This window comes from Rana temporaria, chromosome 10 (genome assembly GCF_905171775.1).
Source record: "Rana temporaria chromosome 10, aRanTem1.1, whole genome shotgun sequence".
Lineage (NCBI taxonomy): Eukaryota > Metazoa > Chordata > Amphibia > Anura > Ranidae > Rana > Rana temporaria.
Genome location: NC_053498.1, coordinates 38,077,363 through 38,094,755, shown reverse-complemented (window position 1 = coordinate 38,094,755; position 17,393 = coordinate 38,077,363). Strand labels below are relative to the sequence as shown.

General features: G+C 47.4%; 1 protein-coding gene across 3 annotated transcripts in view; it reads right to left on the bottom strand.

Moving 5' to 3' along the window:
• The window catches only part of LOC120916531 (AP-2 complex subunit alpha-1), a 168,987-nt gene that overhangs the window by 133,584 nt on the left and 18,010 nt on the right, over positions 1–17,393 (bottom strand). For all 3 annotated transcript variants that reach the window (XM_040327557.1, XM_040327558.1, XM_040327560.1), the window contains exon 2: positions 6,713–6,781. In XM_040327557.1, the coding sequence (XP_040183491.1) occupies positions 6,713–6,781 (69 nt within the window). The remainder of the gene's footprint in view (positions 1–6,712; positions 6,782–17,393) is intronic.

Genomic DNA, 17,393 nt, shown 5'->3' with positions numbered 1-17,393 from the left:
GTCCCAGAGCAATGCTCCATATGAAGGGGGGGGGGGGGGACACAGATCAAGCAGGCCGCCATGGACCAGAAGCTTTAAACTGCTGCTTGCAGCACACTTCTTGCGGCATCCTCCTGTCCTTTTACGTCCACTTGATAAAATTTGGAAAACGTGTGGACTGAGGACCAAGTTGCAGCTTTACAGATCTCCGAAGCCTGGTGGTGCACTGCCCATGAAGCACTTATCGCCCTGGTAGAAGGCGCCCTAACAGAAAAAGGAGTCGTCCTATTCTTTAAACCAGGGATATGCAATTAGCGGACCTCCAGCTGTTGCAGAACTACAAGTCCCATGAGGCATAGCAAGACTCTGACAGCCACAAGCATGAGACCTAGAGGCAGAGGCATGATGGGACTTGTAGTTTTGCAACAGCTGGAGGTCCGCTAATTGCATATCCCTGCTTTAAACCATAGGCTTGAATAATTGTCTGTCGAATCCACCTGGAGATAGTGGATCTTGATGCTGCTTGTCCCTTCTTGGGACCATCTGGCAAAATAAACAAAACATCTGTTTTACGTATCTGAGTGGTAGCCTGCAGATACGCCTTTACTGCTCTCACGAAAACCAAAGAGTGTAATAATTTTTCCTCCGCTGTCTGCGGATCTGGAAAAAAGGAAGGCAGGACAATGTCCTGATTTAAATGAAAGGCCGACACCACCTTAGGTAAAAAGGCAGGATGGGGTCGTAGTACAATTTTGTCTTTATTACAAACTAAAAAAGGCTTTTTACAGGAAAGAGCTGCTTAAAAGAATCAGTGGAATGTGGCGAATAGGTTCAAAGGGTTGCTTCTGCAACGCTGAAAATACTAGATTCAGATCCCATGGGCACAAGGGAGATTTGATTGGGGGATTGATCTGCAGTACCCCCTGAATGAAGGCCCACACTAGGGAATGAGATGCCAGCGGTCTTTGAAAGAAAACTGATAGAGCTGATATTTGACCCTTAATGGTACCAAGGGCTAATTTCATATCCACTCCTAGCTGGCAAAAGGCAAGAATCCTATTTATATAATATCTTTGAGGATTCCATTTGTTGGTTTCACACCACGAAACATATGTTTTAGTAAATAAGTCTGGAAGCTGGCTTTCTGGCATTAATAATTGTAGAAAGTACTGGACCTGAGATCCCTCTCTTCCTCAGAATGTGGGTCTCAGCAGCCAAACCGTCAAACTTAGAGTTTATAAGGAAGAATGGAACACTGGACCTTGCGACAGCAGGTCGTAACGAAGCGGAAGCTTCCAAGGTTTTCCTACCGCCATCTTTATGATCTCGGCGTACCAAGGTCTTCTGGGCCAATTTGGAGCCACTAAGATTACTGGAATCTTTTCCTTCTTGATCCTGCAGAGTAGCCTTTGTAATAAAACGATCGGAGGAAAATGCATAGATCAGTGAGAACGGATTCCACGGGATCACCAGAGGATCCGATCCGTAGGCCAGAGGATCTCTTGTCTTGGACACAAAGTTGTCCAACTTTCTGTTGATTCTGGAAGCTGACAGGTCTATATCCGGAGTCTTCCATCTCTGGCATATGGCCTGAAAGATCTCGGGTGGAGAGACCACTCTCCTGATGACAGCTGCTGGCGACTCAAATAGTCCGCTTGCCAGTTTTCTACCCCTGGGATGAGAATTGCAGAGCGACAAGGAATATGTTCTTCTGCCCAAGTCAAAATCCGATTCACCTTCTGAGCGCCCTGACTGTGGGTGCCTCCTTGGTGATTGATGTAAGCTACTGCAGTAGCATTGTCGGACTGAATCCGAACTGGGTGGCCCTGTAACCTGCTTGTCCAGGTTTTAAAGGGCTAAGTACACTGCCCGAATTTCCAGTATGTCGATGGGCAGGCTCCTTTCGGTCTTGGCCCAGGTTCCCTGGGCTGAAACTTCTTCCAATACTGCACCCCAGCCTATTAGGCTGGCATCTGTTGACACCACCTTCCAGGTGACTGGGGGAAAGGATCTTCCTTTCCACAAGTTTTTGGTCTTTAACCACCAACTGAAACTTTGGCGCACCTGTGGAGACAGGCGCATGGGTAAATTCAGTGCTTGGATCTTCTTGTTCCAGGCAGTTAGAATACTGCCCTGAAGTAGTCTTGCGTGAGACTGGGTAAAAGGGATGGCCTCTAAGAAAGGCTACCATCTTCCCCAATAGCCTCATGCAAAGGCGAATAGAAGGTCACTTGTTTGCCTTGACCTTGTGGATCAGGTCCTTTAGTGACTTGATCTTTGGCTCTGGTAGAAATACCCGGCTTTGGGCTATGTCTATGATCATGCCCAAGTACTCTACCCTTCTTTGGGCTTGTAGAGAGGATTTTTGTAAGTTTACAATCCATCCTAAATGCTCCAGGTATTTTATAGTGGTGAGCACAGCATGATCTAATTTTGCCACTGACTGATCTATAACCAGTAGATCGTCTAGATAAGCCGTTATCGCAATGCCTTGTGCTCCGACATTTGCCAACAGAGGGGCTAGTACCTTTGTAAATACCCGAGGTGCGGTAGCCACACCAAAGGGCAGAGCCACAGACTGGAAGTGGCGATGTTCTGACGCAAACCTTAAAAATCTTTGGTGAGCGGAATAGATAGGCACATGTAAGTATGCGTCTTTGATGTCTATTGATGCCATGAATTCTCTGCCTTGTAGGGTGGCGACCACTGATCGAATAGTTTCCATTCGGAAATAGCGAATGTTCAGAAACCGATTTAGAGATCTTAGATCCAGAATGGGTCTGATGTCTCCGTTTGGCTTTGGGATTACAAAGAGGTTTGAATAAAACCCTGAACCTTGCTCCTTGCTCCTTTAAGGTTACTTTGGTGATCACCCCTTTGGACAGCAAGTGATCCAATCCTTTGAAGAAGGACGCTTTTTAAAAAAAGGATCCTTGGAAAGCCTTGAGCTTCGAAACTGAGAAGATTGGATCTCTTGAAATCCCAGCTTGTACCCTAGGGATACTGTGGATACTACCCATCTGGCCTGGATTTCTGTCTGCCATGCCACTGAAAACTGACAAAGCCATCCCCCCACTCGGCCGAGCGGGGGCGCCTCTTCATGTAGAGGCTTTGGGGTTTTGCTTGTTAGCCCGTGAACCCCACTGCTTCTTGTTCTTATGGGCCCGGTCTTCTTTAGTCTTTGTGGCTGGCTGAAAATGCCATCGCCACTGGCTGGAGGTAGATTTACCAGGAGCCGGGGAGAGAGAACATTTAAAACAAGATCTCTTGTTTTTCTTCTTTTCTGGTAATAGAGTGGTTTTCCCACTCAATATCTTTTGGATATATTTCTCCAAATCTTCCCCAAAGAGGTGTTCGCCATGGAAGGGGAAACTAGCCTCTGCAGACCAATGCTTTAGCCAAAGAATTCTGGCCAGTGCAGAATCGAATCTCTCATCGCGTCAATTGTAAAACATAAGGCTTTAGGCAAATTTTCCCCCAATTTGACTTGTTCTGGAGGCAGCTACTTCAGCCGTGGTTTTACCTGGTCCTTGAGGACCTGACACATGCCTACTGCTGCTACAGCAGGTTGGGCGACTGACCCAGCCAGAAGGAAGGAAGACTTTGGAAAATAAATTGGAATCTTTCTTGAAGAGTCTTTAAACACCTGTATGTTATCCACTGGACAAGTCAGGTAATTATTTACACAAGAAATGGCTGCATCTACCGAAGGCAGGCTCCACTTCTTGGAAAACTCTTCCTCCATAAGATAAAGACTATAATGGGTGTAACCAGTCTGCGTAGATTAGCTTCTTTAATAAAGGATGAACTGGAAAAGAGCATGCACCCTGCAGGGATTTTAATGAGCCCAGGGAGGAGACAGGTGATTCAGTTAACTCCTAAGAAGGCAACCTGAATGTAGTACGCACTGTTTCAGCATAACATTGCACCTGTGACCTTAGCATTTGGGAAGCAGAAAAGGGTTCCTCTGAAATCCCTGATGCGTCCGACTCCTCAGCCCTGTCCTCTGTAGGTGTTATTTCATCCTTATCCTTCTCTTCAGATCTTTCTGAAAGTGGATCTAAGAGAGAGAGAGAGAGAGAGAGAGAGAGACTTGTAAAGCGCAACACATGCAAACTGAATCGCCTCTGAGGGCTGTATCCATTTCATGGGTAAGGAACCCCTTGACCTCAGAAGAGATGGGTTTTAATCTTTCTCCTGAAGGCCAAGTGATCTGACTCCAGTCGGATGGTGGTTGGTAGTGCATTCCACAGGCGGGGTCCTTGGACTGCAAATCTTCGATCTCCTTTGGACTTGTATCTGGCTTTGGGTATCTGGAGGAGGTTTTGATTTGGTGGATCGCAGAATGCGATTGGGGTTATGGGCTTTTATTTTTCCGCATAGATATTGGGGGGCGTTGCCTTGAATACACTTATGTATTAGGCAGAGTGCCTTGAAAGTGACTCTGTCTTTCACTGGCAACCAATGAAGGGATCTCAGTGAAGGTGAGATTGATTCCCATGGTTTTTTCCCAGTCTAACACCATTGAAGGAGATCGGCTTCCCTTTTTGTCCTTTTGCAAGGACTTTGTGATTAGCGTAGCGATCTTTCCTTCCAGTTTTCCCATGGCTGCAATAAAGGTGTCCTCAGTGACAGATGCAGGCTCAGGCGCCACTGGAGAAATTGTTACTCCCGATAGTGGCAATGGCTCCTCCTGTATTGATATATCCAGATTTACAGGGGAGGAAGGTACCGAGCAGGTACGGCTAGAGCCTCATGTCTCAGGCGGCGGTGCTTTCTTGTCTTTCTTAGTCCCTGAATTCCTTCTAAGGGAAGACATATTAACAAGCAACAAGCCGAGGTACCAACAAGCATATACTACTGTGCTCAGTTTAGCAATCTACATAAAGTAACTTAAACACACAGTTTCATGCTATAGAGTGGGTGCCCTACCAACCACATAGAGCTTACGTGCCCCTGCTGCTGCTGTGTTCCCAAGGGAAGAGCTGCTGGCCTGAACGATCCTCCCTTGGCTCCGTTTAAGCGCCATTCCATTGATTTCACGTGCCTGCAACCATGAACGTTTTGGATCCCCCCTCCTTCTCCTCCGCCCCCCCCCCCCCCGCAAATAAAGCACGCGCGCGACCCAGGGCAGTATGGCAGCTTGCAGTGATCAGGGAGAGCCTCCCCCTGCCTATTCCTGCTATGCTGGGCACTTACCCAGTGTCTGGAGGAGAGGAGCTGTGGTCATCCTGATGCAGAGCTCAGCAGCGGAAGAATGCACTTGTCCTACGTATCTGACATTCTACAGAGTGAGGTGAGTGAAACTCTGCTCTTTAATCCCTCTAGTGGCCAAAAAAGAGAAGACACTACTCTAAATTTGAAAAGGTCCTTAAAGAGGGGGTTCTCCCATAAATGTTTTTTTACCCTTAGATACCCTTAGATGAATGCTCATTTAGTCTAGGGGAATGGGCTATTTGTTTTAAAATCCGAGCAGTACTTACCGTTGTAGAGGGCGATCTTCTCCGCCACTTCCGGGTATGGGTCTTCGGGACTGGGCGTTCCTTCTTGATTGACAGGCTTCCGAAAGGCTTCCAACGATCGCATCCATCGCGTCACGAGTAGCCGAAAGAAGCCGAACGTCGGTGCGGCTCTATACCTCGCCTGCGCACCGACGTTCGGCTACTTTCGGAAAATCGTGACGCGATGGATGCGACCGTCGGAAGCCTGTCGGAAGACTGTCAATCAAGACGGAACGCCCAGTCCCGCAGCCCATACCCGGAAGTGGCGGAGAAGATCGCTCTCTAAAAAGGTAAGCACAGCTTCGATTTTAAAACAACTAGCCGATTCCCCTAGACTAAATGAGCATCCATCTAAGGGTAAAAATAGCAATTTAGCGGTGAACCTCCGCTTTAAGCTTGTTCTTAGGATCGTTTTTCTCTTACCTTTATCCCCGTCGCAGGTTTTTCTGCTGAAAAAAATTCAGACAGCACCAATCTTCTCCCATCTCGGCGGGTTTTGTGTGCCAACCTTCAGGGATATGGGTTCCTATTTAAAGGATACCTCTCCCTTGGGCCTTGTAAAAGACTCTAACCAGGACTTTTAGCTGCTGTAGCGAAAGTGCTGGACCCCAAAACCCAGTCCTCCGAAGAAAGACATTACAGGCGACGCCTCGTCCATGAGGCCCGGATCCCATCCAGTTTCAGCGTAACTATTAGCGCCTTGGAGGGATCCCGAAGCATATAGCTCCTTCTCCCCCAGAGGGTCCTTTAGCAGAGCTATCCTTAGCAGATCCTCGCGCGTCCAACACCTTTTAGACACTGGCGAAAAAACCAAGGTGCCTCCCTGATGGTAGGGGTCATATGGAGGGGAACTGTCTTCAATTCTTTGTGCAAGTGTCCAATCACCGCTGGTGACCCATAACCCATTATGTAAACATAAAGGCTCTGTGTCCCGTGGTGTACGATAACGAAAAACACACACACACACACACACACAAACGCTTAACCCCCAGCACATGTGTGGCCAAAATTAAATGGGCTGTCTTCCGTGGGGCTATATAAGTGCATACCTGTATTTGTGCTCTGGAAAAACACTGTACAGCACTCTCCCAGCTTAGGGACCACATTGTCCTCAACAGCTCCTGGTCTCCTACTAACAATAGTGTTCCTTTAAACATGGTTTTGCTCATTTATTATACTGTAAAAGGGTGTTCATAAAATTAGACTCAGAAAACATTTAAACTGTTACATACCCTTAAATTTAGACCGTATATTTGCCAGTTCCTTGTTGATTCGTTTAATCTCAGCTTCTTTGCTTTTACCTGGAACAAGAAAGGCAAAAACCTTAACAACTCATTTCATAGAATAATTACATACTAAACTTTCAAAGTGCCATTAACAGTTACTAAGTGAAATACCAAACACTGCTAAAGCTTTATAATTAGAATAGAGAGAAGACAGCATTTTAGAGAAAGTAAATTATTAATGTTTCAACATAAATGGGGACTGCCAAGATTTAGGCAGAGTGACTTCTCGCCCTCATAATATTAATAAGCATTCATGCACAGACTCACTACTGTGTGAGGACAAGGGATCTACCCAGTGCAAAACTGAACCGCTCACATAAAAGGCATGACAGAATATGAAGGATTGTGCTTCAGTGGCTGCTTCATTTTCGATATACATCCCTAAATGCCCATTCACATCACAAAAATGCCCTCCATGTTTAATGTGTTTTTCGTTGGGTTTTCGTAACGCTTTAGATGCGCTTCCAGATGCATTTTTTTCCTGCAATGGGCCCAGAGCATTTTTGATGCTTTTTACAGCGTTTTAGTACAGTTCTGTGCAGGGGGGAAAAAAGCAGCATGTTGTACTATTTTTTCTGGAACAGAAAAAACACTGGAACGCACTGCACTGGTGTGAACAACGTCATTAGAGCCCATATAACCTACGTTTCATGCGTTTTTGATGCAGAAAAAATAGGATTTTTTGTACTCACCGTAAAATCCTTTTCTCTGAAGTCCATGGACGGACACAGCTCCTTAAATCTTGACAAGTGGGTTATGTTCCCTGTTTACAGGAGAGGACTAGGCAGAAACATGTTAAATAGTTAAATACATGTTACATTAACAGAGTTGAACAGCCCCGCCCAGGGGGCGGTCCCTCCAGACATAACCCTCCTCACTGCAGCTTGCAGCCTCAGTTCGTAACAAGCAGTACAAACCTAAAAAGGAGGGGTGGGAGCTGTGTCCGTCCATGGACTTCAGAGAAAAGGATTTTACGGTGAGTACAAAAAATCCTATTTTCTCTTATCGTCCATGGACGGACACAGCTCCTTAAATCTTGACAAGTGGGACGTCCCCAAGCAGTGTCAAAAAACGAGGGGTGGGAAATATATCAGTAAAAACAATTTTAACTTCACCCCAAAACAAGCAGAGCTCCTCAACGGAGGAGGTGCAACTTTAAACAGCCGCCGGCAAAAACTAGCGGCTGAAAAAAACATCATAAGATGCACTCACAGCAACCATGTAAATTCTGGAAAAAGCGTGAACGGACGAGCAAATCGCCGGCCCGCACACCTGTGAGACCGACGCATGATGTCGGGAAAAAAAAAAAAAACCCAGGAAGCACCAATTGCCCTGGTCGAAAGTGCCGTGACCGGAAAGGGGGGCCCGCCCTTAGGAGCATAGGCCTGTATGACGGCCTGCCCGATCCACCGAGAAATGGTGGTCGACGAGACCGCCAGGCCCTTTTGTGGACCAGACACCGACACAAAAGAGTCAGAAGCTCCGAAATGGAGCCGTAGTAGGCTGGTATACCCGCAAAGCGCGTACCACGCCTAAAGTATGAAAGGCCGAAACCTCCCTCGGAAGAAGGGAAGGTCGCGGGTGCACCATCACCTAATCATTATGGGGGATCAAGCATGGCGGCTTGCAAGACAAGACCGCCAACTCAGAAACCCCTCTAACAGAGGTAAAGGCCACTAAAGGGGCCACCTTCTGAGATAGTGTCAAGAGAAAATCTCTCTGATGTTTCCAAAAGGAAGGTTCCTGAAGAACCGAGAGCACCAGAGTCAAAACTCATGGGGGAAGAGATGGGCCAAGAGGGGAAAGTATATGACAAACCCCTTGCACACAAAAAAAGGGGACCCACCAGGGAACGGGCCGCAAAAAGGCCACTAAAAGAACACAGCCAAGGCTGAAATCTGCCCCCAAACGGTGCTTTAAGCAATTTTTAGATCCAATCCAAGCTTTAAAAACAGCAGGACCCTGGACATTGAAAGTACGCCCGTGGACGTCACTCCATCCCTTCGCACCAAGAGAGGTGCGACGGTAGATCCTCCGGAAGAAGACTACGGTGCCCTGTTGAGATGACCGAGTCAGACAGACCCTGGTCACCTAAAGTCTGGCTTCCAATAACCATGTTAAGCAAGTCAGTGACTGTACAACAGGAGGAAGTATGGGACCTTGAGACAGGAACCTCCTGCCCTGGCAATCGCCAGGGTGCCTCCGCTACCAGGCGCCCGATATCAGCGTACCAAGGACGCCGAGATTAATCTGGAGCGATTAGAATCATCGGGATCTCCTCAGCATCCACTCTGTGGAGCGGCCGAGGAAGCAACTACCATGGAGGAATGGCAAAAAATCACCGATACAGACAACACAGGGCCACCAGCGCGACTGACGCGTCTGTACAAGATCACTAGACCTGGCCACTAACTGACACCCTTGCGGCGGAGACAAGCTGCCAGGAGATCCATGCCATGTGAGGCTCACCTCCTGCAAGGGAGCCGAAACACCCCAAGCACAAAGACCAGTCGCCCTGGTCCAGCATCTGGCGACTCCAGTAGTCTGCCTGCCGGCATACCTGATGGTAGACTGAAGCCACGGCCGTGGCGTTGTCCGGCTGAAACCAGATTGGTCGACCACAAGGAGAAGCATAGCCTGATCGCCTAAAATAGTAGGACAATGAACAGTAGACAGCACCTGGTATTCCCAGGCGGTCTTCCACCAGGCACTAGCCAGGCCCGACCCTGGGTAGCTACCGAGACCAGACACATTCAAGGAGGTGTGGTCATAGGTCCACGCAAGTCCAGCGACTCAGGGCCGACTGGACCCCCCAGTTTTGTGAACCTCCAGGTTCACAACCCGTGAGCTGGCATTCGTCGTAAACACCGACCACTGGAAGGAAGGAACAACTTCCCGGACCGAAGAGTCGGGAATCTCTGTCACCAACTCAGAGAGACTCTGACTAGGTGGCGCACAGGAATCTAATGATTTCAGAGACAAGAGATTTTTACCACCTGGACAGTAGTTCCACTGGAAAACCAGGGTGTGGAACTGGGCATACAGTACCACCTTGAAGGAGGCTACCCACAGACCCTGAACCAGCAGGCGCCCGGAGAGAAGACCGATTGCGTGATGCCAATACCTTCTCCGCAGACTGAAGAGTCTGCAATTTCTCCAGGGGAAGAAGGACCTTTGCCACTGAGGAGTCTGGATCAACACTAGATACTCCTACGCTGAGTCGGAACCTAGCATGCCCATAATTTGAACCCTGGGTCGCACACATGTAGGGCAGGCTTGCTGCCACTGAGCTACACTTTCTGGCCTAAACGTTTAACATCCACCCGAATCTTCGGAGGGTCTGAATGGGAATAACCCATCCACTAGGTCGGAGACAGAAGCTGCTCTCAGAAGAAAGTCGTCAAAGTAGCCAATGAGGCAAAGCCTCGCTGTCCCAACAAAATTCAAATAAGTGCGAGCTCCTAGCTGAAAACCCATGGTGCTGACGCCAGATCAAAAGGGAGGGCCACAGGCTGACAGAGACCCTTCTCTCATCACGAAGCACAGAAAAAAACACTGACATGTGCAAAACGGGACATGCATGTATGCGTCCCTGATGTCAGGACATCCCCCGGATGAAGCGCAGCTACCACCGAACAAATGGATTCCATGCGGAACTACCCGACGTTCACAAAGGTATTTAGGGCCTGAGGCCCATAGAAAACCCCAAAACTCTCGTCCTGCAGGAAAGGTAAAATTACCTTGCAGCTTAGCAAATCCCACACTGCCCAAGGCAGACCGACGTGCCGGGAGGAGAAGACACAAGGACAGAACTTTGTTCTGTGGATAGGAGGAAACCCTATCTAGTACTCCGAAGAGACCACCTCGCAGACCCACTAGTCGGAGAGCAGGGAGGTTTCACTGAATTGTGAACCTGCAAGCCGCCCCTCCCACCTAGAGACAGGGAGGGAAGGCTATATACATTGGCAGGATTTGGGTGCCGGCGTGATCGGCTTATGCACCCAGGGACAGATTAGTCCCCCAGCTGGGCCTTTGACGGCCTGGGAGGGTTGCCCCTAAATAATACACACACATAGTGTGTATGTATATTATGTAGGTGTATGCACACATGTCTTTGGAGGAAACCGGAGTACCCGGAGGAAACCCACACAGACACAGGGAGCGACAATGCAAGCTCCAGGCAGATTGGCGTCAGTGTGCAGATTCGAACCAATGACTCTTTTGCTGCCAAGTAATGGAGTTAAGCACTACACCACCGTGTGCATAAAACCATTCTGAAACAGACGCCCTGGATAACAAGGGCGCAGCATTCAATGAAGCATCACAGACCTATATGAGATGAGGCCCTGGACCAGCTGGTCCGCTAGGCTAATAACCTCAGGAGAGAGTCGGTGCTCCTCCACTGTCTGGTGCAAAATGCTCACTCTGTGAGTTGTATACAGCACTAGGGGTCAGGACTACTCCAAGATGGCCGCCGAGCGTTCAGAACGCGGCCACAGGAAAAAGGCCAGCACAATGTAAGCTGCGCCATAGCGTGGCTACGACAAAATGGGCGCCAATGGGAGTTTTCAATGTAATTGAAAAATCTCCCAAAAAATAGCGCCAGCGACCACTGAGACCCCAGTGTAGTGGCCACAATAGGCCGCAAGCCAGACCCCAGCATGGTAAACATGGAACGGGTCAGTACTTCGGATCTTCTATCAGTCAGATCCATACAAGTAGGGGTTCCCGCCCGGCGGTGAGGGACTACAAAAGCCCTCAGTGGCTTTTCTCATTCCGCATCTCAGAAATTATCAAAGAAGGGCACAGAAGGAAAAACCTACACAGCGGTCTGATTTGTGTGATCCAAAAAAGACCGAGCCCTCAGCGGAAACCCAGCTGCACTATGCAGCTTAGGAGAGTCCCTTGCAGCAGTAAAAAGCGCACCCATAAATGCCTTATTCTGCCTTTTTTTTTTTTTTTTTTTTTAACTAGGTACCTAGTCCATGGCTCCATAACAGAGCATTCCCCAGGGGATAACGGGGGAAGGGGGCACTCTTTTACCGCCCGCCCGCAGTCCACCCCCACCCTGGCACAAACTGTGTCCAGGACTAACAATAAAAACTCTGTGGGAATCACAGGTGCCAACACCTGCTGCCACCACCAGCATGTGGGGAAGGACCCAGATACTGACTCCAATATTTACATATAGTGTGTATTATAATATGCACACCTGTCCATACAAATAGACAAAAGCTCCTAGAGCCCTATTCAGGGCCTCTCACCCACTTGCTGCGCTGACCAGGGGTAACCAGGGGACTCCCTCAGGAGGAGACTGCACAGCGCTGCCTGTGAGGAAAAGAACCGTGAGGTAACTTTTGCAGGGACCTGTGTTTAAACAGGAAAAGCCTCATAGGACTGTTTTATTTAAGGACAAGTCACAGATACAGCATAAAAAGCAAAACCGTTACAGGTGTCACCAATCAGTCAGCGTCTGCTGAAGTATAATCATAAACATCTGTGCTCATCACAGGGCTTTTTACCTCACAGGAAAGCCCAATACAAAAAAGAAAAAACACAGGCCAGATAACACAGTCCCCTCAGGAAGGCCCCCTCCCCCCTGACAGCGGCAATGTTAGCAATGCAGCAAGGGAAAGGAGCAGGGAAGTAAGGGGAAGGGACCCCCGAACCCCAGGAATGCCCAGCCGTACCAACCCACCGAAGCAGGAGGGACTGTACTTACCCGTCCGAGCGAGGACTCGCTGACGCATTCCTGACAGACCTACAACCGCAATGGAGGTAGCTGTCGGCCCGGTCCACTGTGATTGAGGCAACACCACAGCTCAGTCATATGTGGACCTCGGAGCAAAGCTCACCGGCCACCTCAGGAGTCATGAGGTATGGCGTGGCAGACCAAGCCTCTTTGCAAAGGTGTGCCCACGCTTGCTGGTCGGACTGAGTAGACTACAAGGATCTATAATATCCAGCCTGTCTCTCAGCCAACAGTTGAAAGAAGATTCTTCAAGAAAAAGTAAAGTAAAATAAAATAAAATTTCTCCTCAGGGCGCTGGGCCCAAAGGGAGCCATACGTCCTTCTCCTTTGCTAGGCAGAACGAAACTGAGGCTGCAAGCTGCAGTGAGGAGGGTTATGTCTGGAGGGACCGCCCCCTGGGCGGGGCTGTTCAACTCTGTTAATGTAACATGTATTTAACTATTTAACATGTTTCTGCCTAGTCCTCTCCTGTAAACAGGGAACATAACCCACTTGTCAAGATTTAAGGAGCTGTGTCCGTCCATGGACGATAAGAGAAAAAAAATCACTGCACCAAATGTGGTGTAAAGGGGCCCTTAGAGAAAAGCTAGTGCACAGTCCAAGATCCGACACCCGCGATAAGGTTCCCGTGGCCAACCTCTTGACTACACCATCCCAAGTGCCTATTCAGCTTATAAAAATGGCAGAAATTGAATAATTATATCTGCCTTTTTAATAAATCAGATCTGCCTAGTCAAGAAAAAAAAATGGGGTGCTAGGTTGCTACCCTGTAGATGGGGTAATTTTAAGCTGGCCATAGACTGATCAAAATTGGGCTGGTTCAGCTGGAACTAGCCGCATTTCGATCCATCTATGGGCTCATTGTAAGTCGATGTCGTGGTTGTGCTGGGCTTCAAAGAGAAGATCCACTCCACCCTCTGTCACAATGGAGGAACAACAGTTCCATGTTACACCCTGAATATGAGTAACATGCAAACATGTTACTAGGTAAACTTATCCTTCTAGGATAAAAACTTTCTGCCTTTAGAACCACTTTAATTTGGTGTGTTTCAGCACCTGAAATCACCACATCCGACAGCTTTGTTTGCATATAAATATAGAGAAAATTATAAATAAAAAGAAATGCGACTTGCTCCCCTCACTACACACAGAATGAGGCCCTGAGTGCTACAACCCTGACAGACCAACAACACCATAAGTCACAAAAGATGCAGCCGGGCTCTTGAATAAGTGATATAAAAACTAAAACCCTGTAAGATTCCTCCCTTCGTGCTCCCACACTGACCTATTTCTTCTCTCTGATCATCGGATAACTGGCCCTGAACACAGGCTGTCTGCGAGCAACATCTACGGGGGAAGATGGCAGCTGCATTTCCATAAATTCTGCCCCTGGTGACATGTCAAAAGCGACAAAATCACCAGGGTGCGCCTAATATCTTCAACGTGCTTCCAAAATTGCCCGCAGATAATTATGGATAAGAAGCAATTAACCACTTGCCGCCCACCAACTAGCAAAATGATGGCAGCAACGTGGTCTAGTTATCCTGATCAGACGTCATATGACGTGATCAGGATAACAGAGCTGGCACACGCCTGACACACCACAATTTCGAGCGTGATATGACGCCTCTGGCAGAGGTTTCTTACCACGTGGTCAGTTGTTAATAATCACAGCTGATCATTGCATGAACCAGGAAGTGCCGGTGAACGGCATTCCCTCAGTTCACGCTAACAGGGAGAGATGATCGGCGGCTTTCCCTGTCAAAGGGAGGGGGGGCGTCTGTGCTGATAATAAGCACATTAATTATCAGCACAGCCGCCCCCCCCCCCATCAAAAGGTGTCCATCGTCTGCCAGCCTGTCCCCCTCTATAAAGCCTGTCAGTGCCCACAAAAGTGCCAATCAATGCCACCCAGTAATGCTTATCAGTAGCTCATCATCAGTGCTGTCCATCAGTGCCGGTCAGTTTTTTTTTTTTTTTTTTCCCTCAAAATTGTTGGTCTTTGCGGTTTTACATTTTTTCACTAGAGTTGATCAAATATCACCAATAGAAAGCTCTATTTATGGGAAGAGAAATAATTTTTTTTATTTTGGTTAGTGTTGAATGACCGCACAATTGTCATTTAAAGTGCAAAAAGCAAACATTTTATACATTGCAGCCTTAAGGTGGCTGCGATCATCTGCAGATTTCTTGTTCGTCAATGGAGCCTTCAAACAGAACAAAAAGGCAAAATTTCCCCTATATTACGGTTTCGGGGACAATCTAAATTGTTTGATTTTTCTTTCACTCTGTGACAATGGTCACTAGGAAAAATAGAGATGGTAGGGCTGAAACAAATAATTGATTATAATAATAGTTGTCAACTATTTTCATAATCAATTAGTTGATAACCTTTTTAATAGGCCTGCATACAAAATGCATTATTTGTGTACATATCAGGAAATACAGTGCAGCACACATACAGCTCAGTACACCATGTATACATGTCGGTAAGTGCATGAGAACTTGTGAATGTTTGAGAAGCAATACCTTATGGGACATTCAGTCCTAAGCAGAAGGACGCGAGTGATTCCAAAAGGCAGAAGTTTTTTTTTTACCTTGCTGTAGGGGTAATCTTTACTATACTTTGCGGCTTGCTACATGGGCACTCTGAAGGCAGGAAAAGTTAGAAGCACCAGTGGGGGATCCCAGAAGAGGAGAATTGAGGTTCCTCTGTGCAAAACCATTCCATAGAGCAGGTAAGTATGACAAGTTTGTTAAAATCCAAGTCTCATCTTTTAGTACTATTTTAACCAGTTCTGCACCGCCCACCGTACATTTACTGTGGCAGGGAGGCCCGGCTGCACAAAACAATGTACCTGTACGTTGCTCGCGTCCACCGTCCCTGCGGCAGTCAGATTTGTTACAGAACCGACTGTTCCACAGGCCCAGGCCAATGATTTATGGTCTGGACCTACTGATCAGTTCTGTGATTCGTCAGAACGTCCAGTGCAATGAAACACAGGCACAGGAAATGATGCAATCTCCCCTCCTGGGACCCTTTTCAGTTCCAGCATGAGAGGAGAGAGCATCTACTGTGAGTACACAAGCTCTAAACTGACACCAGCTCACATAGGCACATATTTAACCCCATGATCGTGCCCCTCCCTGCTGTTAACCCTCTCACTCCCTGTCACAATATCACCAAATATAGTGTACAGATTTTTTACTGATCACTGTATTGGTGTCACTTGTAACGCTAGCAGAGTTAGGGGCAGATAACGGCAGTTAGCGTTCATCCCAGATAGGGAATATTTGGCAGGTACCCTAAACCTAATAACATTTTAACCCAGTGTCATTAGTACAGTGTACAGATTTTTTTCTGATCACTGTCTCACGGGTGACACTAGTTAGCATCAGCGTAGAGCTGCACGATTAAGCATTAAAAAAAAATTGTGATCGGTATTCAACCCCCCTCATGATCTTAATAGAGCATTTGCCTGTATTTGTATGCATTTTTGCTAGAAAATTACTTTGAATAACACACACACACACTTTTTTATTTTTTTGCCAAAACCCTAAAGCAGGGGTCGACAATATCCGGGCGCCAGGTCGCAATTGCGACAAGAAATTGTGACCTGGCGCATGCACCCACCGGTAATTGAAAAAAAAAACGTTTTTGAGTAAAGAAAATAATTAACAACGCACAAATGCTGAAAAAATAAAATGTAATAAAAAAAAAAAAAATTAAAATCTCCATAGGTGACGTTTAAAAAACTTCTACAGGTTGCATGTTTTGAGTTACAGAGGAGGTCTAGGGCTAGAATTATTGCTCTCGCTCCAACGATCGTGGTGACACCTCACTTTTACAAAAGCGGGGGCTACTCACGTATGCGTTCACTTCTGCGTGCGAGCTCGGCGGGACGGGCGCGTTTTCTGGCTCCTAACTTTTTTAGCTGGCTCCTAGACTCCAAGCAAATTTGTCAAACCCTGCCCTAAAGAATAAAATGGTGGTCATTGCAATATTTTATGTCATATTGTATTTGCACAGGGGGTCTTTCAAACAATTTTTTGAAAAAAAACCAAAAAAAAAACAAACACACACTTTAACCGCTTGCCGACCGCCCACCGCAGTTTTACTGCGGCAGGTTGGCTCGGCTGCGCAAAATCACGTAATATAACGCAATGTTTCTCTGCGGCCACTATGGGGGCACGACCCCTGCTCCTTTTTTTTTTTTTTTTTTTTTAATTTCTGTTTATTGAAAATTTTGGCATAGCAAAAACACACATTCCTTGGTACAGCACCAAGTATACCATTGGTCAACATGACCATGTACATGAAAAACAGAGCCATCGCAGATGGCAATAACCAACAGAACGCCCACCCTCCCTCCCCCCTCTACTCAGTTCCCATCCCCCTGTTAAAAAAAAAAAAAAAACTAGCGCGGGGCTCCCATAAAGAAGGATCTCCACCTCGCTTAATGACCGTCCCAGATCCCAGTCCCGATGCACCTGAAGTAAATTAATGCAAATACATAATATAGGAGAATTCAGAAATTATTTACCATTCCTCACTACCCAACCGTCTGATCAGATTCATACCAGGCCCTCCATACTTTTTCAAATTTTCCCACACACCCCCGAGATAAGTATGTTGCCTTGTAATATGGGAGCATAGCATTCACCAGCCCTTTCCAGAATGTTATCTCTGGGGCCCCCGGGCTCCTCCACTTGAGCAAAATAGATTTCTTCCCATAGAACAGGAGAATGCTGAGTAACGTCCTATGCGCCCTGGACGGGACCACTTCCTCCACCAAGCCCAGCAAACAAAAGACCCCTGCTCCTGATGCGAGAGCCTGGCAGGCGTGATCACCGCCGGGCACCTGCGATCGCTCG